Genomic DNA, 23,188 nt, shown 5'->3' on the forward strand with positions numbered 1-23,188 from the left:
TATTACCACATTATATTTATGTTAGTAGTGTTCATTCTAGCACCCTGCTCTTATCACAACCATTGTAGTTCCTCTTTCCTGCCTGGGGTGTCGCTCTCTGTTCTGGTGCATCTAGCACACTTTGGTCTGTATCTCAGCAGTTTGTTGCATCAGTTGAGTGTGCTAGAAGCACCAGCGCTAGAATGAAGACTAGTTAAGAGTTCATCCGAGGTGTTGATCCAGGCTTCCCTGTGGTGTAGGCGACGACACAAGTAATTCTTTGTGCTGGAGTAAATTGAGCTTCTGTAGTTGTTAGGTGTCTATGACCCAGAAAGTGGATAGTAGTCACCTGACAAAATAAAAGGGATCTTTTTGTGCACATGCCCAGTAAAAAAGTGTGTATCATATACTAAAAAAAGACAGACATGTATAAAAAAAAAAAAAAAAAAACACCGTTGTAATGTTAGGACTGTGCAAGAGGTTAGGCCTTTCTGTACTGAAGCAGGGGGGGGGTCCTTGAGCCCACCTAACAGGTGCGATGTAGGCTGTAGGAAGGGAATAGCTAGTGCAACATTTGAGTCTCAATTTTTAAATTGATTTCTATTTGTTCTAGCCTTATAATTAAGGATCTGGCCTTTCTTGTAATGATGTTTGACGCTTCCTGTGTTTTCTTAAAGCATTTATTCTATCTTCTTAATCAAAAGGTCTTTGAGGATTCCTAGAACATCAAAAGGTGAGGCATTTTCTTTTAAATCCTGCAGGTAAGAACTCTTGCTTCCAATCCAATAACCAACCAGCCAGGACCCAGCCTGTACATCAGAGCTTGTGCTTGTGTATGGTGTGGTCCCAGTCACCGACTCCTGTGAAATTGAGGCCATGAGCTGCAGGATGCACTGCCTGCAGCTCCTTCTCTAGATGTCAGTGCTCTCTGGCACACAATGGAAGATGTAAGGGAACTCAGTGCTGCTATGGAGTATCCTGTCTGGTACACCTTCATCACCTGGAGGTACAGGAATATACTGGGGAACGTGGGGGAGAGGAGGGGTAGCTCATCTGTCCTGGTGGTGTCGTCATGGACGTGTAAGGGAAAATACACTTTCTGAACTCTTCCCAAAGTTTCTCTTACACAAGTAACGCAAACCAATAACATTATTCATATACTGACCCGGACTGTCCTTACTGTAAGTATGGAGATACTGGATCCAGATTTGTTTTTTTTCTTCAGATTTGAGGTAATCATAGGACTAGGAGGGTCTTGTTTCTTTTCATTTTATTTTTTCCTTTAAGTCCCAAACTATTACTCTTCTTTTTTTAATAGCTGGGGGAGACATCCGACACTTCAATAGGTTTTCTCTATTTTCAATAGTTTGGTGCAAATTGTATTTAATAATAACTAGTGCAGGAATAGCTTTTAGACCAGTGGTCGGGGAACAGGGGTAAAGTACCCCACATAGGGTAAAAATGAAATTCCTGGGGGTAATGGACGGACAGTCGGGCCTGCATATGAATCATTCTATAATATATAATGATTCATATGCATGCTCGGCTGTGCTGCAGGGAGGCTGTAAGCCGGACGCTCGCTGAGATGTTAACACCAGCTGGCGCCCGGCTCCTTCCCTGCAGCGCCGCGTTAGACAGAGGCTGGAGTTCTCTTCTGAACTCCAGCTTCTGCCTCTCTCCATGTGCACTATGGGAGAGACGTCATGACGTATCTGCCATAGATCCGAGGAGCAGCCGGGCGGACAGGATGGCGGCGGATGCAGGAGCTGGGATTAAGGTGGTTTTTTTTGTACAAGCGGCACTACAGGGGCATTATATGGGGGCACTACTACAGGGGCATAACTATGGAGGCACTACTACAGGGGCATTATATGGGGGCACTACTATATGATTTCTTTCCTTTCAAATCAAGGGGGTAACTTTGGCGTAAATATATTTTGGGGTAAAAGGTAAAAAAGTTCCCTGACCCGTTTTAGATCCATTTTGCACCAATGTACTGGTATGGTCCTTAATCAGGCCTTTCTGCTACTGTGTGATATCATAGGACAGGCCTGGCCAACCTGTGGGTCTCCTGCTGTTGTGAAACTACAAGCCCCAGCATGCTTTATCAGCTGATCGGTGGAAAGATATGCTGGTACTTGTAATTTCACAACAGCTGGAGAGCCTCAGGTTGGCCGGGCCTGTCATAGGGAATTCCTTCAACAAATACATCTGCATGGCACTTTAGAATGTAACATGCAAAATTCACTCTGAGCACCGTGTGTTATTTTTGTGGGTCACATATCTGGCAATTATAGGTCAATTTACTCTAAATTAGCTAAAACAAAACTGATAGAAGTGGCCACCTAAAGTGAGACACTTCACATTACAGTGCACCAGGTCACTCACCTCTCCACTGCACTCTGAATGTCAGATGGTCTCGTCTGCAGAACAAGCTCCAGATTTCTCCTGGTCTGTGACAATTCTTTCTGCAGTCTCTGGTTTTCACACTCCAGATTATCCAAAGCCTGAGAATGCCAGTGTCCCCCACGGATGAAAGAGAAATGCAAAAATTTAGGGTAACACAAAGCAAAAAAAATTAATATTTAGAGCTATCAAAATAATAAATATAAAAGAACAGGTGGATTAAGATTTCAGAATGAAGCATGCTTCTCTTTGCACTTTCCCAATGGTGCCCCCACCTTACCAGCCGTACATCCGGCTCTTGCTTTTCCAGCATCTCGGTCAGTTGCCGGTTCTCCGCCTGTAAGGTTTCCAATGCTGTCAGAGAAACCTGCAAAAGCATAACAGGGGTTGTAAACCAAATGGTCATGTCATTTAAGAAGAAATTTATCCTAGAGCCATATTTACCCAACCAATGATCATCTTCCTACTAGAGTGGAATGCGGTTAATTTACCCCCGCCTGGAATGCCAGCCATCGGAATTCCAACCCAGGGCTAAAGATAGGCGTTGAGCTGCCGACGCCTACCTTTTAGCCCCATGCCGAAATACCGAACGAGGTAAGCCGGGGATAGTTAGGTTGTAGCCGCGGGATGGGGTGTGGGGTGTGGGGGGGTTAGGTTTATACACCGCCAGGGGGACTTAGGGTTAGGCACCCCCTGGGAGGATTCGGTTTAGGATGCGGGAAGGGGTGGTTAGGTTTAGGCACCCCCGGCCGTTGGTATTTCATACCGATTCCACTAGAGTCACAGACGGCTTACTCCACAAACCCAAGTGCTTTTGATTAACTACCCAATACCCGGAACGTGAACGGATCTGTCCTTCTGTGAAATGGGCCATTTTGGGGCTGAAGCTGGGCGGTAACAATGCGACTTCACATAGCCGCCCTGACTTGTGGGAGTGTCATGGGCATGTATCTAAAGTAGAGATGAGCAGTTCGGTTCCACTTGGTTCTTTTTTGCCAAATTAGCTCAAGTTTGGATTTATGTTATAGGCAAACCAAAACACGGGTCTCATGTGTTTTGGATTGCCTATAACATAAATCCAAACTAAGATTTGGTTTTCAGATGTGAATTTAACTGAGCCAAAACCAAATCGCTCATCTCTAATCTAAAGCTTAGTGCTAATTCTGAGCCGGGCGTACAGAGAAGAGAAGCCAGTTTCTGACAGGTCTCTTGTACTTAGCATGGGGTTGGTGCACTTGCAGATACTAATTATAACAGGTGCATTGGCTGATGTAACATCAGTGGTTGATGTGGCTTTTCGCTGGCAGAGGCACGGACACCCACATTAGAATAATATAGTAAACCTGGTGTAGCCACTTTACATGTGACTCAGAAAGAGGACCTTGATGCCCAATCTCTGAATAGACCCTAAACACAAGCACATTCCAGCAAAAATCAGGCAAACCCATCCCAAAGCATCATTTGCTCTGCAAGCTTGCAATATTGCTATTTATCTTTAGTGGTTTTTTTATCCCTTTTCATTTTTTAACCCTGACAGATGGTACTTTGGGTCTCCCGAATAGGCTATTTTATATGTCTACTAAACTAGTAAATGTACCCAGAATCTGCCAGGTCACCCCAGCCGTCCCCACTTCGACCCCTCCCATCCCACCTCTGCATACAACCTTCCTCTCCCTGCAACCCACAGGGCACGTACAGTGGGAGCTGGGGCGCGCGTCATGCACATTAAGTGTGATGTCACGTGTGCGTCGCAGCCGAGATTAGGTCATCATGCAAACGTAATTACCTCATTTTTATCAGGGTCCGATATTATATTAATAGATTACATCAAAATATTGATCAGGTCTATCTGTACACTGCCTCTGGCATTACAGAACAATTTACTCCAATGTGCTGGTGCTCAGAGCTTTCTGGATTAAAAAAAGTAGATTTATGTGCTTACCTGTTAAATCCTTTTCTTTGACTCCATAGGGGACACAGGTTCTACGCTGGGTATAGGTTGGTGGGTTGCAGTCTGGGCACCACATAGTTAAATTTGTTCAACACAGCCCAGGCTCCCCCATTACCCCACCCCCAGCCACTTCAGTTAAGTTAACAAGTCTAAAGCAGGGAGAGAGGAGAAGGAAGAACTGCATGCACTCAGGTCCTTACACACAGGAAATGTGAACAGTCGAACCGGAAGCAGAGCCAAGCCCCACAAGCCAGGTGCGTTAGGGTGGCAGCCCTGTGTCCCCTATGGAATAATAAAAAAAAGGATTTAACAGGTAAGCACATAAATCTCCATTTCTTCTTCCTCCATAGGGGACACAGGCTGTACGCTGGGACATCCCAAAGCTACTCCCCTAAGGGAGGGGACGGTCCTGGGCTGTGCTGAGAACTCTTTGCCCAAAAGATGCATCAGGGGAGATGAAGGTGTCAAAGTAATAGAACTTAAGAAACGTATTAGCAGAGGACCACGTGGCCACCTTACACAGCTGCTACCCAGAAGCACCACATCACACTGCCCAGGAATTCCTGCTGACCGGGTTGAATGAGCCGTCACCACGGACGATGCTGGAAGATCCGCCGCACTGTAAGCGCGGGAAATAGTCAAACGGATCCATCTTGCCAGCGACTGCTTAGTAGCAGGTCAGCCCCGTTTGTGAATGTCATACAGGACAAAGCATCTGTCTTACGCAAGTCCTTTGTCCTGTCCACATAAATCCGGAGAGCCCACACGACATCCAAAGAGGCCTCCTCCGGTGAAGAATCCGGAACCTGAAAAGAAGGAACTACAATCTTCTGATTGATGTGGAGCCTAGAAACAACTTTAGGAAGTTAGCCTAGTCGCATTCGATGGACAGCTCTATTCTGGTGAAAGATTAGAAACAGAGAGCGACAGGACAATGCGACACCCGCTCGGCAGAAGCTATGGCAAGAAGGAAGACAGTCTTCCAGGTAAGCCAACGAATATCCAGTGTCCAAAGGCTCAAAAGGCGAAGACTGAAGGGCCCTGAGAACCAAGGACAAATTCCAAGGAGCTATTGGTGGTACAAATGGAGGACACCTGAAGAAAAGTTTTAACATCATGTAACAGCGCAATATTTCTCTGAAAGAGAACAGAAAGGGCTGAAACTTGCATCCTCAGTGAAGCAAGGTGGAGGCCTAAATCCAGCCCCGCCTGCAAAAAGGAGAGAACTCGGAAAAAAAAAATAAAAGTAAAAAAGTAAAAAACTATAAAGCTGTCAGCACAACTTATACAGTGTTCCGCTTGCTGCAGGCACCAACATTAAACTGAAGTGCCTGTGGCTGGGGGAAGGGTATAGCGGGAGAGGAAGCCTGGGCTGTGTTGAACAAATTTCATTATGTGGTGCCGAGACTCCAACCCACCAACCTATACCCAGTGTAGAGCCTGTGTCCCCTATGGAGGAAGAAGAGAAGAAATCCGTACATGTCATATCTGTAAATGTAATTTCTTGTGCTAATGAATAACATTGCTGTCTGAAAGCGGCCATCCAATTCTAAGTAATGTAAATGTACACGCTGAATTCTCATGTATTGGCTCAGCAAAATGACTATGGTGTGCAGGTAACATCTGCTCCTACCTTGTGCTCTGCAGCTTCTCGGTCAGCTCTCTCCTTCTCAGCATGAAGCTTCCTCTCCCAGTCTTTGGCTGAATTACTGGTAGACGCAATACTGATGCTCTGCTGGTGCAGCTCCTGAGTCAGCTGCGAAACCTCCTTCTTCATCCCATCCAGGACACTGCTATATGAAAGCTCGGCCTGGGAGAGCTGACTCTTCAGCTGCCAGAAGGAATGCAATATCATAGTATAATATTATACTTTACTTAGCACTAACATTCTCCATAGACACACTTGTGACAATTTAATCAGAAGCCATTAGATCTACCTGTACGTTCTAGACAATGGAAGAATATTGGAGCGCCTGGAATAAACAAGCTCCTCCCACCTCACTAGGGAGCTGGGTGTGATCCAGGAGGGTGCGCTGCTCTTCCAGGAGAGCTCCCAGAAATCTGGGCGTCTCCAGGTAATTACAGGAGAGTAGGTATGTATGCTGTATATAACAGAATTACTAAACTTTTCTGTTATTAAATTTAAGGAAAAACCGAATATGCATGATCAACTAACATACCTTCAATACGGTGCATGCAATTTTATTCTCCAAGCAGGCGGCTCAGTCACCAAGGATGTGTCAGAGTGGTATGGCTGATAATTTAAAACGGAGAACACATACAGCAGTGACAAGCTGTAGGGGGAGAAGGGGGAGATGGCTTCCTTTCGAGCATTCTATTGGATGGCTGCACCAACAGTAGTTGTACCCAATTATGCTGCTTGCCACCTACCCTGACCTCTTACAAGTACTGAAGATCCATAAGGGTATACACCTGTACTTTATGAAGCAGCTCACTTACTTTCTTAATCTCTGAGCAGCATTTCTTGTGTCCCTCTTCTAAGAGCTTCTGAGATTCCACTTTGTCCTTCATTTCCTTGGTGAGCTGCTGACACTGGTGTGTCACTAAAGCAACATGGTCTTCCAGACAGGTCACTTCGTCCTGTAGCCTCTGCTCGTTCAAACGGCTGATCGACAGCCGAGAGCTCATCACTTCAACCTCTTCACGTTCATCCGATATCCTGGACTCTTTTAACCTTTCTTCTAATGACCTGCGCTCCATAGACAGTATAGACAAATAATACACTATTTCCTCTGTATCTGGCACAGGCTTAAAACACATTAATATAATGTAAGAAGTATTTATAAAAACAGGATTTTGGTACTTACCGATAAATCCCTTTCTCCGATTCCACAGGGGACACTGGAGTTCAAGACAGTGGGGTATAGACGGTGGTAGAGTAGAGCCTGGCACTTTAAATAATTTAGAAGTGTGACTGGCTCCTCCCCCTCTATGCCCCATCAGCCCCAGTTTAAGAACTGAGCCCGAGAGGAGACGGAGGACAACAGGAAAACGAGGAGAAGGAGAAGACCACAGAACGGAACAATACCGACTGAAGGAGAACAGAGGAAACCACTGCAGGGAACACATGCAGCCACACAACTATATAAAGACCCACAACAGGCAGGTACGCCGCGCCGGGCGGGCGTCCAGTGTCCCCTGTGGAATCGGAGAAAGGGATTTATCGGTAAGTACCAAAATCCTGTTTTCTCCTTCATCCACTAGGGGATACTGGAGTTCAAGACAGTGGGGACGTCCCAAAGCCAACCTCCCGGGTGGGAAGCGCGGAGAACATGCCGACCCTTCGGGCAACCGAACAGGGACCGCATAGAACCGGAGGTTCAACGGAAGGCAAGAGCTGAGAATCAAGTGTCGTGAGCCAGGAGACAACCAGAACTCCGTGCGGAACAGACACAGAATACCACAACGTACAGTAATCGAATGGAATAAGCGGCTAGCGAGAAAACACCCTCAGATGAGAAGCATCAGAACACTGTAAACTCAGCTGAAAACAGACCAAGCCAGACTGTTGGGAGCAGAGAACTCCTACCCGAATCCATAGGAGAAGGGCAGTAACCCGAGAAGAAACCTCGAGGAAACCGTACCAGATTCGGAAACAGGAAGCTGCCACATTTTGCAGATAGCAGAATACCAGCACTGCTGGACATAACTCATATAGATAGAAGTATAACGATACCAATCTACAAAAACAGAGAGTCCACAGACTCCTCACAAAAAGTATAAGGTAAAAGTCAAGGCCGCACAGTCGCCCTGAACCCTTCCGAAAGTCCAACTACTACAAAGTTGTGAACCAGCGGAAGGATGAGACCATAGAAATCTCCAACGAGTGGAGATCACCCTGGGCATGAGGCCGAGGCGGCTTCGAGAAGATTGAGATTACAATACCTTCCAGAGGGTCAGACCGCAGTACAACCCCTTCTGAGAACAGGAATAAACCAGCAACTGAAACCCTGACGCTAAAGAGAAAACAACGGACAACTTCCAACATGATGGAAGTGCATAGGTAGTAGTAACTGCTGGCCTGAACATAGCATGAAAACAACCAGGAAGATACCAGTCAGGTACCTGTCAGTATGATAAAAATATCAACAGCTACTGAACAGGAAACCCACCAGGCCCCCTGAGTGGAACATAGTGACTGTCACACTTCTATGTAAAGATGTGCAGTAGCCCAGAGATGTGCTTTGGTCCATAACGCCAACAGATTCTAGTAGAATTGGTTCTCAATGTTGTAACTATGCACCCACACTCCAGGAAAATTCTAAAGTGTAGAGCCAACTGATTAAAAGAGCGGATGGCTGCTAGGAGGCAGTAAGGGAGAAGAACTCTATGTATGTCAGTTTACATGAAATAGGAGCCTCTACCGAGGCATTAGTGGGTAAGCTCTCACCTGTGAGCGACCAGAAGCCCTCTGGCCCGAAATGTAGAATGTCACTGACCTGTTGTATCGCAAAGCAACCCGCCACATTAGGAATAGAGAGTAGCTTCAGTGGGCTAAGACCAATGCCCTACAGCACGTACTTCAGTCTGGAGATGTGCAGTAGAAAATACTGTGGAAACTAGCAGAATGTTAGTGGAGACAAGAAGGTCGTAAAACAGGACTCTATACCTGAGCCTGTTCCATTAGAGACGTGTATCTGAAGATTATACTTATACCCCAAAAACGGTCTGCTAGTTTAAGTATCCTTACATAAATATTTACAATGTGTATTATGCCCACCAATCTAATATAACCCAGGTCTGTCCCTGCCTAAATCGGTAGGTGGCCCTAGGCCTTCAAGATATGAATTGTACCTAAGGGCCCTTTAGACTCATTCTATTGAGATATACGACAATAATATGGAGTATCGGAATCGATACTGAGAAGGGTACCTGTACTTAGACATAGAACTCGTTAGTTATCCCAAGCAAAGAAGGGAGATAGCAGTAGTGATAACCCCAGTAGGGTTAAACAGAAAACAGGTTTTTGTTTCCCAATTATTAGGAAATATACATACAAGGAATGGGCGTCTTACCAGTTTGCTACCAAGTGCATCACTGTAATGATAATAGGTCCCCCGAAACGGGGCGCCATAGATATAGACTAACATGAACCGAGCTATATAAGTATATATCCTTATATACATGTGACATGGCTAGGGTCCATACTAGAAGCAATGCCTTAGGGAATTGTGACTATCACTATGTAAGCTGCAGCACATGACTTTAGATTATAGAGCCACCATATAATATGTATGGATATAGCCTACAGCTTCTGGTAATCCCTGGCGGCTTCCCATGCGTGGTATTATAGGTAACCTAATGCTTGTAGAAGTATAGGCCTCCTACACATATACATGTATATACACACAACCCAATCCCCCGGGAGAGATCGTGTTAAGCGGAGTTATTGTACCATCTACCGCATCAGGAGTCCAGCCTCCAATCGCAGCCTTCTATCAATATGCTAGGTATCAGACATAAAACTGATAACAACAGATCCTACCCCTGCTCTTATGGTAAGGATAAGAAGCGATATCCACATATGCATATGCATACCTACATACAAATTTAGTAGGTGACAATAATATTGTAAAATTAGAACATGAGCAAAAATTAAAGCCATGGAAGGAACTGAGCCCAAGGACAAAATTCACTCCAGCATGTATATGTCCTACTGCAGGGCTAGTATAAAATACAATATACATATTACATATATATATATATATATATATACACACACACACATATACATACCATACACGTGGCTTACCCCCACGCAGGGGGACTGCTCATGTACCGCGTGTGGCCATCACTCTGCTACTGCGCAGGGGCAGGGTATGTTAGCTGCGTGCTGTCCCAGACTGGTTTCAATCCTGGGACCCTTCTGTTACAGGTGTACTCGCCTTAGCAGGTGAGCCATTTTAGCGCCAGATTAACCCATTTTTCGAAGTGGGAATCAAAAAGACCACCTCAGTGCTGTGAGGCAGCAATGCCACGTTACTAACCTCTTCCTGTATGTGCTGCCGAAGGGAACACATGAGAAATAAATAGATGCACATATGCATACCTTCTAAAGTAAGCACAGAAAACTGGTGAAAGGTCTTAAGACCAGCCTATAATGTAGTATATGTAGTAATGTAGTATATGTGCTGCCACATATATGCATGGGAAGATACTGCCCCTCTTTAAGGCGAGCCCATGTGAGGCATAAGCCTGGGGATGGGACGCCAAAATGTGCTAACCCTGGGTGAAGGGTATGCTATAACCATAAGTTCTGGCAGCAGCACCAGAACAGTAGAGCTAGTACACCATGAGGCTATGATACTTCACAAGCTAAGATACCAAGCCATTAGATTAAGCTAGGCGCCCTTTGTTATAGAACGAAGGGAAGCCTGCCAAGCGGCGCTGCATTGGCGGGACTGTCTCGTCAATCCCTCGCTTCTAGCTGTGATGCATCGACTGAACTGGCCTCTTTCAGAACCGCCTAACGTGGTGTTATGGTGCAAAAGGGAATTGGGCTAGTTCCCATACAGCTAGCAACCAGCTATGCACTGTCGCTAGCACTAAACTCCTGTCATACAAGGACAGGGCCTCCCCTACCCTTTGCGCTGAAGCACTCCCAGTGTGGAAGGCGTAAGAGACCCACGCTAAAGCACTCCCTGCTGCAGGTAGTGCACTGAGCTATCATGCTTGTGTGCAGTAGTAACTACAGTCCTTAAAAGGGAAACAGGGGGCGCTGTTTGTACATGAATACCGCGCTGTACGTGTGCAAACTGCTACACTCCAGTTAGCACAGCGCTGCTAGCCCCCTTAATAGTATAAAGCGGTGATGCTGTCCTGCTGTGACAGGAGTGTGAAGGTCATACAGCACTGCATCGGGGAGCCGCATTGTGCTGGTATAACGTAAGGCTATTAGCCCTATGTTATAGCTAACAGGGAAGCCTGCTCAGCCCAGCCAGGAGCTGCGGGACGCGGCATCTCCTCCTGAGATCTAGATGAGGAGCGTTGCTAATTTTTTAAAACCAGCCTAAGCAAAGACAGTGCTGCCTGCACCGGGAGAACATACAAACTCCACACAGCAAGAGCCGTGGAGAGATCCGAGCCCTGCGCTGATACTTATTTGAAGCCAGCCCTATACTCCTATCTCTACTTTTGTGCTAGCAGCACTCCCAGCGTGGGAGAAGGAGGGAGTCGCGTAGGATACCCACGCTAATTAACCCTGTTGCAGGAGTTAGGAGGCAGCCGCGCTCTTCAGGCGCTGGTCTGCACTGCACCTTTAACCAGCGGCAGGCAGTGGTACAGATGGCGCGGCTATTATGCATGACGCGCCCTTCCCTAAAATCCCGGCTATCAGTGTGTGCGCGCGCGCGTGCACTGTTATGCTCGCCTCTGCCCACTTACTAGGAAAGAGTGGGCTGGGCGTAATGTAGGGAAGACAACCTTCCTCCCGGCCCTGCAGAACGGGGTGCGGGACCAGCAGATACATTTATAAGGCTGGGCCGCTCAATAAGGGAAGCCTCTTTACGCGGGTACTCCTTACCAAGGATCGCGCTGCTTGTCAGCGCTGCAACTGCCTCTGTAGAGGGACGCGTCTGGCCTCCTGAAGCCGGCCATTACACCAGATGGCAGGACCTCGCCTGTGCTGCACTATTTAGTGAGCAGCGGTGCGGCGTCTGTCTTACTCACACCTGGCTGCCCCGCTGGTTGGGCTGCCCCGCAATTAGGGCCGCGAAGGGGGGCGTGGCTTTGCCCCGAGTGCGGCCGCCATTTTAATAATGGGGGGGCTGCTGCTGCCCGCTCTAGACGCGGCAGGATGCCCTCCCAGGTACCTCTGAGGTCCCTTCCCGGGGGGACTAATGCAGAGTATGTCAGCGCAGCAGCGCTAACGGACCGGCAGACCGCGCTGCTCTCAGATGAGGGCTTAGAGCACGAGCCCGACTCCATCCCCTCGTTAATAGGAGGGGGATGGCTAGGAATAAGTCAGTCAGCAGCTCCGACACTACCACTTTCACTGGCAGGGGGAAGGAGCAGTGTGTGACAGCCATGCAGTGTGCGCTGTCCCTGAGCCCAGCGTTTTGGCCCACCACTCCAGCTAGTCAGGAGTAGTGGGATATACTTACGGACTGCTGCGGCCGGGTTGCTGGGCTGGGGGGCAAATGAGGAAACCCGGACACGAACCGGTTTCAGTTGTGGCGGGTCCTCATGGAGTCCGATGACTCTGTTTAAAGTCCCCCCTCAGGGTCACCGGACACAGACTGCAGTAGCCGTGTGGTGCCCTCCCGGCGGCTCCCACGTAGCAGGCAGACTGCCACAGTAAGCAGCCTGCCTGTCCTCAGTGCTTGTATAAAAGCTTAAAATATAATTATATGAGAAAGGCTGGAGACAGCCTGATGTGCGACCGGCTCTCTCGGGCACATTCTAAAAACTGGGGCTGATGGGGCATAGAGGGGGAGGAGCCAGTCACACTTCTAAATTATTTAAAGTGCCAGGCTCTACTCTACCACCGTCTATACCCCACTGTCTTGAACTCCAGTGTCCCCTAGTGGATGAAGGAGAAAAAAATAATAAAATAAAAAAAAAATTCTGCCTTATGTACTCACAGTAAAATCCTTTCCTTGTCATCCATCTGGGGGACACTGCTAAAATGACGCTGGGTTAGGTGGGCTGGGCCACAGTAGTAGGCACTAGAGCGTTAATCTGAATTGCTCTGCCCCCCACATAACAGACTCTCAGTTTTCAGCTTCAGAGCCGTTGGTCCAACTCCCAATCAATATTCAGGAAGTAACTGCAGTCAGAGCGGCTCTTCTGCAAGCTCAGGACGTCCTGCACAAGAAGCTGATTCGTATTCAATCTGACAACGCCACCATGTGGCGTATATTAATCGCCAGAGAGGCACTTAGATTCACTTGGCTATGTTGGAGGTGGTATGTTAAAGAAAGAACAAAGAAATGTTGCACAGGAAATTCAATCACAATTAGATGTCAACAACCTTCCCCAAATATAGCTGTTTTTTAGCTGAATATCAGTAATGGCGATGCTACCACAGATCCAAGGAATCTATCTGTTGCACTAATTTAAAATGTAACCTTTATTATTTTATTTCAAATATTCAAACAATGTATAAAGCAGAACGAATCCTATACAAAAAATATAAGAATAGTGATTAAAATAAAAGAATACAAATTATTTTAGTGTCTGAGTGTCTGTCTGTCTCTTAATAACACATCTTAGTAATGCTCTAATGGTGTATTGTTGATTGTCTGCTGGTTCCAGTAATACAGTGAAATCACAATTTATGAAATAATCACCAGCTGACTGGTACAGTACCTCCAACAGAGTAAATGTGTATCCTTTCTACTAATGTATCTAAATCATGGGATTTGTGTCAATGCACATGTAAAGGAGGTACTGCCGAATTGGTCAATTCAGGCTTTGTTAAAGCTGGTTTTTTTTGCAAAACGTACGTCGGCTTCAGTAGCCGAGTGTCTGACATGACGAAATTATTGAATTGCCCACAATAATGTATTGATGTTTGACCGATTCGGCAGAACCTCCTTTATATGTGCATTTACACTAATCCTATGGGCTTTGGTAGCAGAGTGTCTGACATTTTTAAATTACCTACAATAATGTATTGATGTTTGATTAGATTGGGATATACCATGCTATTTAAATAAGAGTAATACAATATAGCAGCACAGACGGTGTAATGGTTAGCATTACTGCCTCACAGCACTGAGGTCATGGGTTCGATTCCCACCACGGCCCTGTGTGGTGTTTGTATATTCTCCCTGTGCTTGCGTGGGTTTCCTCCGGGTGCTCTGGTTTCCTCCAACACTCTAAAAGTATACTGGTAGGTTAATTGGCTTCCAACAAAAATGACCCTAGTGTGTATGAGCATGTGGTAGGGAATGTAGACTGTAAACTCCACTGAGGCAGGGAATGTTGTGAATGGCTAAATATTCTCTGAAAAGCGCTGCGGAATATGTGTGCGCTATATAAATAACTGGTAATAATATAACATCATATGCAGAGGTGGGAATGATATAGGGCACTAATAAACCCACAAGGAATAAAGCATATGTAATGAAAAAATATGCATGTCATAGCCCCAACATATTATATATATAGAACACACACATATATGTATACACATACACACTGTATAACATGTACATCTGGTCCCAAGTATTGAATCTTGCATAGGGATTACCAAATGAAACTGAACATTATTCTATTGCACAAGAGTAATATCCTTAGGATCTGATCAGGAATCCCACATGATACAGCCTATTACTGAGGGATTCTGAATGAAGAAGGTACACCCGAGGCAATCAGTGGCAATAATGCCCGATGGATACAATTATTTTCCACTGTAAATAAATACACACAGAAAGGAAATATAATAATAGTATTATGAGTGATGAGCAGTGCAGCCATTTCACTTATGACTCATTGAGAGAAATCTCATAAAACACATCGATTCATTGCTGAAGGATTTAGAATATTGAACATTCATTCAAGTGTAAAGCTGGCCACACACTAGACCAACTTTCATCCAACCATCCAACTAGTTGATTGGTTGGAATGAAAATCTGGTAAGGAATGGGAGTAACTGATGATCAGCAATTTACTCCTAAATGCCAGAAAACAGATGGAAATGGTTGTCAGACAAGTTTGTTAAATGCGTGATCTAAACTAGTGGTTCCCAAACTCTGTCCTCATGAACCCACACAGGTCACATTTTCCAGGTCACCCAGCAGGTGCACAGGTGTATTCATTACTCACTGACACATTTGAAAAGATCCACAGGTGTAGCTAATTATATCACTAGCAATTCTGTGAGGAGACATGGAAAACATGCACTGTTTGGGGTCCTGAGGACAGAGTTTGAGAACCTGTGATCTAAATAATTTGTTCAAACAACAGTTTTTGTTCATTTTCCAGCGTTTGGGAGCAAATTGCAGATTGTCATTTGCTGTCATACCTTACCAGATTTTCATTCCAACCAATCAACTAGTTGGCTGGTTGGATGTAAGTTGGTCCAGTGTGTGGCCAGCTTTACTGTATTCAATGCGCTCAGCAGCAATGGTTTTTGATACATTCAACTAACACTTTCTTACTATTTAGATACATTGGTAGAAAGGATACACATATACTCTGTTGGAGGTACTGAGTCAGTCAACTGGTTGATGATTTCATAAATTGTGTATTCACTATTACTGCAACCAGAAGACAATCAACAAAACACCAATAAAGCATTACTAAGATGTGTTATTAAGAGACAAGCAGACACTCGGACACTAAAATAATTTATATTCTTTTATTTAAATCACTATTCTTACATTTTTGTACACAAATCTTGCTTTATTTTAACCCAAATATTTCACCCTGCTTTATACATTGTTTAAATATTTGAAATAAAATAATATGTTGGAGGTGGCTCAGATCTTTCCTTGGGCGGAGGCCTGGGTACCTGCGATATCAGCCATCCAAATTCCCGGGGTGGAGAACTGGAAGGCAGAATTTCTAAGTGCAGATGGGGGAGTGGGAATTCCATCAGTAAGTGTTTCAGGCCATAGCAGACCCTTGGAGTCTAACTGATATAGGGCCTGATTCAGAGCCGGACGCTCTTTCAGTGAATCAATGCCCTCCTTCTCTTTTTTTAGAGCGGCCTCCTGGCCGCTCGCAAAGCTGTGGGTGACCACCCACAACTATAGCGAGCGGCCAAAAAGATGGTCGCGATGGTCAAGACCATCGCGACCATCGGGCTTGCGACAAGACCCTTGTGGTAGGGTCTCGTTGCCGCAAGCCCTGGAGTGCTTTCGGCTCTATCAGAGCCGAAGGCACTCCCACTGACATCACTTGTGAGATCAGTGGGGCCGGCCCCAGACGGTAGGCGTTCCCATAGGAACGCCTCCGTCTGGACAGCCACGCCCCCGGCACGCCCACCAAAGGGGGTGGTGCTGTCACTCACCATCGACAGCATGTCCCCTTTGGTACGAGACCCATAGCGATGGCTTGGCCGTCACTATCTGGGTCTCGCACATGCACACGACGGAGCCGGGTTCCGTCGTGCGCATGCGCACTGGGCCAACATCGACCCGCTTGCGAGCGCTCAGCGGGTCTGAATTAGGCCCATAGACCTAATGTCTTTTTGTTGGTTCCATGGTCCTTCAGGACTGGGATATCTTTTTCCACCTCTATTCATGGTGGCCAGAGTGCTTCAGAAGGTTCATCAAGAGGGTCATGAGTACTCATCTCTGCAGGGTCTTCTGGCCGACGGTGATGCAGTGACTGGTTTGAGCCGCCGTGTACTGCGTGTTGCCTTGCCGGTCGAGGCCCCCCCTTCCTGTTAGGCTTGCTTTGGGAAATCCCAGCGTGAGCTTAGCAGTATCCCCCAGATCGGATGTAAAATCCTTTCCTTGTCATCCATCTCGGGGACACTGTGATCCCTCCCTTTCTAGTCTTTTGCCGTTTTTATTTGGTTTATGGTTGTTAGAGCGGTGCAACCTTGCTCCACCAAGCAGCTTTGTTAGAGAGAACCGAGGCTTCAGGGAAGTGGGAGGGGTTAAGTGGGAGGCGAGCCAATCAGATTAACTCTCTAGTGCCTACTCCTGTGGCCCAGCCCATCTAACCCAGCGTCAGGTTCGCAGTGACCCCAGATAGGATGATGAGGAAAATAGTAGCTAACAAAACATTATACAGCCCACACAAATCACTGATCGCAGAGGGACTTGATTAAATACGAGGGTTGTCCAAAAAGTAATGCCTAAATGCTCATAACTCTAAAATAATATGCAACATTTATTTGAAACTTTGTCAGTTTGCAGTTTAATATGTCTGCTAACTATAGATGTATTTTTGTTTACGTAGATCAAGAAATACCATGAAATCCAAGATGAAACAAAGAGCCATCATTGAATTTCTGGGAAAAAAAAGGCTGCAGTGATACAGAAATCCACAGAAGACTGCAAATTTTCAAATCTGTATCTATAATAAAATTTTAGTTGTGAGCATTTAGGAATTACTTTTTGAACAACCCACGTACATAGCAGTGTAAAATGAGCCGAGAGACATCACTAATAAATCATTTACTGAACAAAAAGAGCTGTATGACAAACAAGAACCCCCCCCCCCCTCTCCCCTATAGCCCAACATGTTGCATTAAATAGCCTGGGTGAAAATGACCTTAAATTACTACAAAGAGCACCTGTTGCCTTCACATATAGCAGGCAGCCATTTGGGACCTGGATCACTGTTCATGAGAACAAACTATGAACTAATGACAGCAGGGAGGTAATGCATAGACAAATATTCATGAGACCTAATTATGGGGGGCAGACACAGTAGGTTCTATTGTCCTGCATAGTGCTTCATCCACAAACTATCTCACTCAGGAAAAATGCAGATGCGTACTGCTTGTGTATGTCTCTGCATACGTCTGTGTCTAACTCATTTGGTTGTTCACGTCCACTTCCCAGTCTCTTTAAATACCCACTAAAATGAATATGCATCTTCCATTCTGGAGTTGGTGGATAATCTAGAAAACGTGCATAGTGTCAACTATAGAGTTATCACATCAACGTGCCTCACCAGACGGGACTATGCAATGGACAAAGCAGTATATTTACATAAGACAGGTAACTATATATCGCACAGTCGTACAGCGGATCATGCAGTGTGTACAGTGATGCAATATATTGCTACATCACAGCGCCTGGTCGTCCAGTTGTGTAGTCAGCTTTACAGAGAAACGCCCCTTGCGATGCGCTCACCTGCTAACTTCCAATGGTTGAAACTTCCGCACAGCCACAAAAACGGCCACAAGGACACAACAGTAGTCACATGAATAGTACTTGCACATTTGTGAATAAGCTTTAGGTCGCTGAGACGGTTGAGGTACAGCATACTCAGGAACATACAGTATTCAGATAGCTATAAACAGATAGCAGTAATACACATGAACATATCGCCTCCCTGTTTAGGAATCACCTGATGCTGTTCTCCTTGTCTCTCAGCAAATGATTTATCCTGCACATCTCTCTGTGTAGCTCTTCTTTTTGGGTTTTAGAGCCTTGAAGGAATTCTGTGTGAGCTTGTATGGTCGCCCGCAGCTCAGCTTTCTCCTCCTGGAGAACCTACAAGAGTCACAGAGGAAACTCAGGTCTCCTGTAGGGTCTCAATGACATTACCTAATGATATATGTAATATAGCTCGTCATGTTCATCTACTTCCAGCCTCAGGGAGGCTGGAAGTAGATGACTATTGTACAAAATTGAGTATTTTATAGCCTGGACTATTGTACAAAATTGAGTATTTTATAGACTTACTACATCCCCAATACATTTATAACTGTAAATATTTATACCAGTGCTATCTGAATCTGTTTTAGTATTTGAGAGATATCTGCAAAGGTTTATATTGTGATGCTATGAATAATTGAGATATCATGTTTCATGTATCCATAAATAAAATGTTCCTCTGTTAGGACAGATCACTAAAAGCCTGATTCACTGCCTATCGCAACTGCAACAGCGATTACGCACAAAGTCTCACTGCGATAGTACGCCAATCCATTGTGATCGCTATGCTGTCGCAGCATAACATAAGGACACCCACTATACATTACATACATCCGTACAGTTTAGCAAAACTGCGAAACCATTGGTACAATCGAGTACCATCGCAGCCTCACGCACACTTGCACAAGCTCTGACCTTACTCAGAAATACCAACTTCATCGAACGCTGTGAATACTCAGGCTGCGTAAGGGATCACAGTGGATAATTTATGCACGCCCATGCAACGGCTTTCAAACGCACTGGCACGCCTGCGTTTCTCCAACCCCCCCCCTACAAACGGCACCTACTGTCAATCACTCTGCAATGGGGCTGCGTAGCCACGGCATTCAGCAAGAAGTCAGAACAGATCATCCAGCCAGTAATCAGGTGAAGGCTTTCACCCCTCACCTTTATGGTTTGTCGAGCTTGCTCAAGCTCACGCTCTGCTTGCTCCTGCCCGGCAGTAGCAGACTCCAGCTGCAATCTCAGACTTTCAACTTCCTCCTCTTTGGCACAAAGACTGTCATTAGCGCGTACCAGTTGGCCGCCGAGGTGCTGCAGCTCCGATCGACCAGCCAAGCTTGTTTGCTCCAGCATCTGTTTGCGGCTCTGCGACTGTTGCTGTAGGTTCAGATGACCGGTAAATATCATGAAAAACATTTATTATTGTGGGACTAAATTAAGATTCAGAACATACTCAATACCGCCAACTGCTTTATTGCTTCTAGCTGGAAAGAGGTGGAACCCTGTCTCCCAAAACTCTGGTTACCTCTGTTTGGAACACACAGCACCTAAAATGCAAACAGCCCAAACTAATTCTATAGTGCTTGGTCTCATCTGGATCCCTTTCTGCGAGGCTTTGGCACAATCTGGATTATGTTTTAAACCCAACTCTGGCATCTCTCCCTTTATTTTGAGCCCCATCACCACCACCTTCTCCCCCCTTCCCATCTTTCCTTCCATGTCCTCTGTTGTTACTGATTCCTCATAAAAGGCTGCACACTAAGCAGTACAGCACAAATTCCTGATGACTTGTTATCTCTTATTTATATGGAGTCACCAAGTATCCCTAGTTTTCACTGTAATATGGGTGAATCTTACAAACTATGGGCCTGATTCAGAGGCGCACGCTATTTGCGTGCGCTCGCTCTGAATCAGGGCGTCCCTGTTTGTTTTTTTGACCGGCCTCCAGGCCGCTCGCACAGCTGTGGGTGACCACCCACAGCATGTGCGTGCGGCCTGGCGATGGTTGTGATTGTCTAATAGAGCAGGAAGTCCACTACTGACATCACTAGTGATGTCAGTAGGGCCGCCACCAAACGGAAGGCGTTCCTTTGGGAACGCCTCCGTTTGTGCAGCCTCCCCCCCCCCGCCCCGCCTACAAAACGGGATGAGCTGTCGATCAACATTGACAGCTGCCCCGTCTTGTAGCGAGTGATTACTCACTCGCTCCGGGGCTCGCGCGTGCACAATGGCCCACCATCGACCCGCTTGCGAGCGCTATGCGTTCACGAGCGGGTCTGAATAAGGCCCTATGGCCTCTTTTGCATGCGACATGACCACGATAACAAATGGGTCTTTTGTGCTGGTTAAACAGTTTGTTAGGGTGAATTTTTACTTCTTTTATGATGCATAGCATTTCTTTTAATACAATTTTAAGTTGTTTATTTTTACATTAATTCCTAATCAGAGTCTTCTTAGACCCATTGTCCCTCACTCCTGCAAAGGGGCCTAGTAACCATGAGATTATCGGGGAGACGCAAGATACAAAAGTACTGCATGCTTCTATTGATTGCTGTGTATAAATGACCAAGTAATCAGGATATGTCCGTAATGGCTTCTGGCTGTCTCTGTAATCTGTGGTTAATGGCAGCATATATTTACAGCATATATATACATCTATATCTACAAGATAGCAGCGCCGACGGCCGGGCCATGTACTAACGGTCATAACGCATGATCGTTTGGCCGGCTGTAGTTATCGACAGCTACAGCCTGGCGCTAGCCTATCTCCACAGCAGGGATAGCGCTGTCCCTGCTGTGGCTGCTGCCGGCTCCAGGGCTCCACGCGGGGATCTCGCGCATGCTCAGTGGAGCCGGCCGGGACAGAGACCCAGCGCATCAGCACTAGGCTGATGCGCTGCTGTCTCTAGCGGGTAGCGCCGGAGGGGGGAGTTAACGCTCCCCCTCTCCGGCCGATGAGATGTTTATACATCTCATCGGTAGTGCTTCCTGCTTCGCCTCGGTAAAGAGCCGAAGCGGGAAGCGTTATAGCGGCACGGTATAATACATCTACCCCCTTGTTTTTTTTATTTCAAAGCCTTTGTGGTGGTGAATAGAGGCCAAAATATGAAAATTCTGTCAATGTCCCAATATTTATGCACCTGACTGTATAAAAAAAAAAAAAAAAAAAAAAAGCTTTGAGGAAACAAATGGCAAATTAACAACAAAGGTAAAAGTGTGAGGTCTGCGCCACCCCCATGTACCTGGTATATTTCAGCCTGTTCAGCTAAGGTCCTGCGCTGAGCTTCTAGTGCTGCCATCTGCTGCTGATAAATTAGACGTTGCTTCTCCCAGTCCAGAGACCTCTGCCGGAATTCCTAGAACAAACCCCCATGTTCTCATATTGTAGTACTATACAGTAAGGCACCAATGGCATAGGACAATTTAGGCAAAGCTATTCTCTGACCAAAATGGGTTTTGCTATGCATAAAAAAATTTCACAAATCTTGAAAATGTTTTCAGACACAGGAATCTTAAGCAACAGATATTTATGATTAAATGACATGTAATTATTATTATTATACTTTATTTGTATGGCACCACAAGTGTTCCGCAGCGCCTTACATAGTACATAAAACAAATAAGTGAACAAGAAACAAGTAACTTACAGTGCAGGACAAGACTTGTATACATTGCTGCAATAGCGATTAATGCACTCACAATAAGCACCCGGGAGTTAGGTGCCCTTATGGGGAGTAAGGAGTAGAAGAAAATGTAAAGAGAAGCATATGAGGGAAGAGGTCCCTGCTCGTGAGAGCTTACATTCTAAAGAAATGTGTGACAAGTATGCATAAACAAGTTACCTTTTGTGAAAAGTGGTGCTAGAAAGTTTGACATAATTGTTACTATTAACACCCTCCACTTGGTAATAGATCCCAGTGTCAGAATACTCAATGTGCCACCACACTCTATTAGTGTCCCCCATCCCCATGTGTAATTGTGAATGCAATTCTATATTTTAATCCCCCCCTCCCCCCCAGGCCAAAAAAGAAAAACTATTCAGTGGGGTATAATTAACCCCAGCTTCAAAAGAACCAAACCCTGCGGAATAGCCCCGACCCCTCACCTTATTGCAGAGAACAGCGGAGTGTGGGGCTGATGCCATATTGCTAAATGCAGTATTGCATCCTACGGAATTGGTATTTAATACCGCCGGCCGCAAGGCCAGCAGTTCGAATCCTGGCAGCGTCAGGCCGACAGAGGAAGAGATCCCGGCAGCGGGAGCCCGACAGCGCTGGAAATCCAGATCGTCCCCAGGTAAGTACTAACTAACCTAACCTACCCCCCTAACCCTCCCTTAGGGGTGCCTAACCCTAACCTCCCACCCAAGTGCCTAACTCTAATCCCCCCTCTAAGTGCCTAAACCTAACCCCCCCCTTCCCCGCTGCCTAAACCTAAGTCCCCCGGGGGGGTGCCTAACCCTAACCTCCCCCCGGGGGTACCTAACCCGCCCTCCCCCTAGCCTAACCCTAACCTCCCGGGGGGGGTACCTAACCCTAAGTCCCCCCCCGGGAGCCCTAAACCTAACCCTCCCCCCCACGGCTGTCTGCTCTCTCGGCGTCGGTAAAATGAGCGGCGTCTACATCTAGACGCCGGTCATTTCACCCTCGTCGGCAGATGAAAGTCGGGAAGCTGGTTGTCGGTATAATGTCAGCCGGCTTCCCGATTGCATCCCCATTCTACATGGCGCAGTCACCCCCTGCATCGTGCAAGTGTGTATGCATTTGCCAGTGCAGGGTTCCAGTCACCCGTCGGATCAGCCGGCTACACATCGTTCTGATGTGTTGCCGGCTTAATATACAAATCGGTTTACAAAAAAAGGTTGAACCAGGAGAAATTTTGCAGAGTAAAGATCCAGGCTTTAATCCAAAAAGGACCTGAAGCAGAGTGTTCATGTGAGAAAGCCCATTAGCATCCATGAGTTGCAGCCGTTCTGTAAGGAGGAATGGGACTGATCAATAATTACCAAAAAAACGTTTGACTGAAGTTATTGCTGCTCAAA

General features: G+C 46.2%; 1 protein-coding gene across 2 annotated transcripts in view; it reads right to left on the minus strand.

Annotated features, from left to right (window-relative positions):
* CEP63 (centrosomal protein 63) overlaps positions 1–23,188 on the minus strand; it is a 69,832-nt gene that overhangs the window by 38,426 nt on the left and 8,218 nt on the right. For both annotated transcript variants that reach the window (XM_088466650.1, XM_088466648.1), the window contains exons 6-12: positions 21,390–21,503; positions 19,312–19,524; positions 18,335–18,480; positions 6,797–7,046; positions 5,970–6,167; positions 2,666–2,752; positions 2,368–2,486 (exon numbers count right to left, since the gene is read on the minus strand). In XM_088466650.1, coding sequence (XP_088322776.1) covers positions 2,368–2,486; positions 2,666–2,752; positions 5,970–6,167; positions 6,797–7,046; positions 18,335–18,480; positions 19,312–19,524; positions 21,390–21,503 — 1,127 coding nt within the window. The remainder of the gene's footprint in view (positions 1–2,367; positions 2,487–2,665; positions 2,753–5,969; positions 6,168–6,796; positions 7,047–18,334; positions 18,481–19,311; positions 19,525–21,389; positions 21,504–23,188) is intronic.

Source organism: Taudactylus pleione, unplaced genomic scaffold, assembly GCF_031769625.1.
Source record: "Taudactylus pleione unplaced genomic scaffold, aTauple2 ptg000066l, whole genome shotgun sequence".
NCBI classification, from domain to species: Eukaryota; Metazoa; Chordata; class Amphibia; order Anura; family Myobatrachidae; genus Taudactylus; species Taudactylus pleione.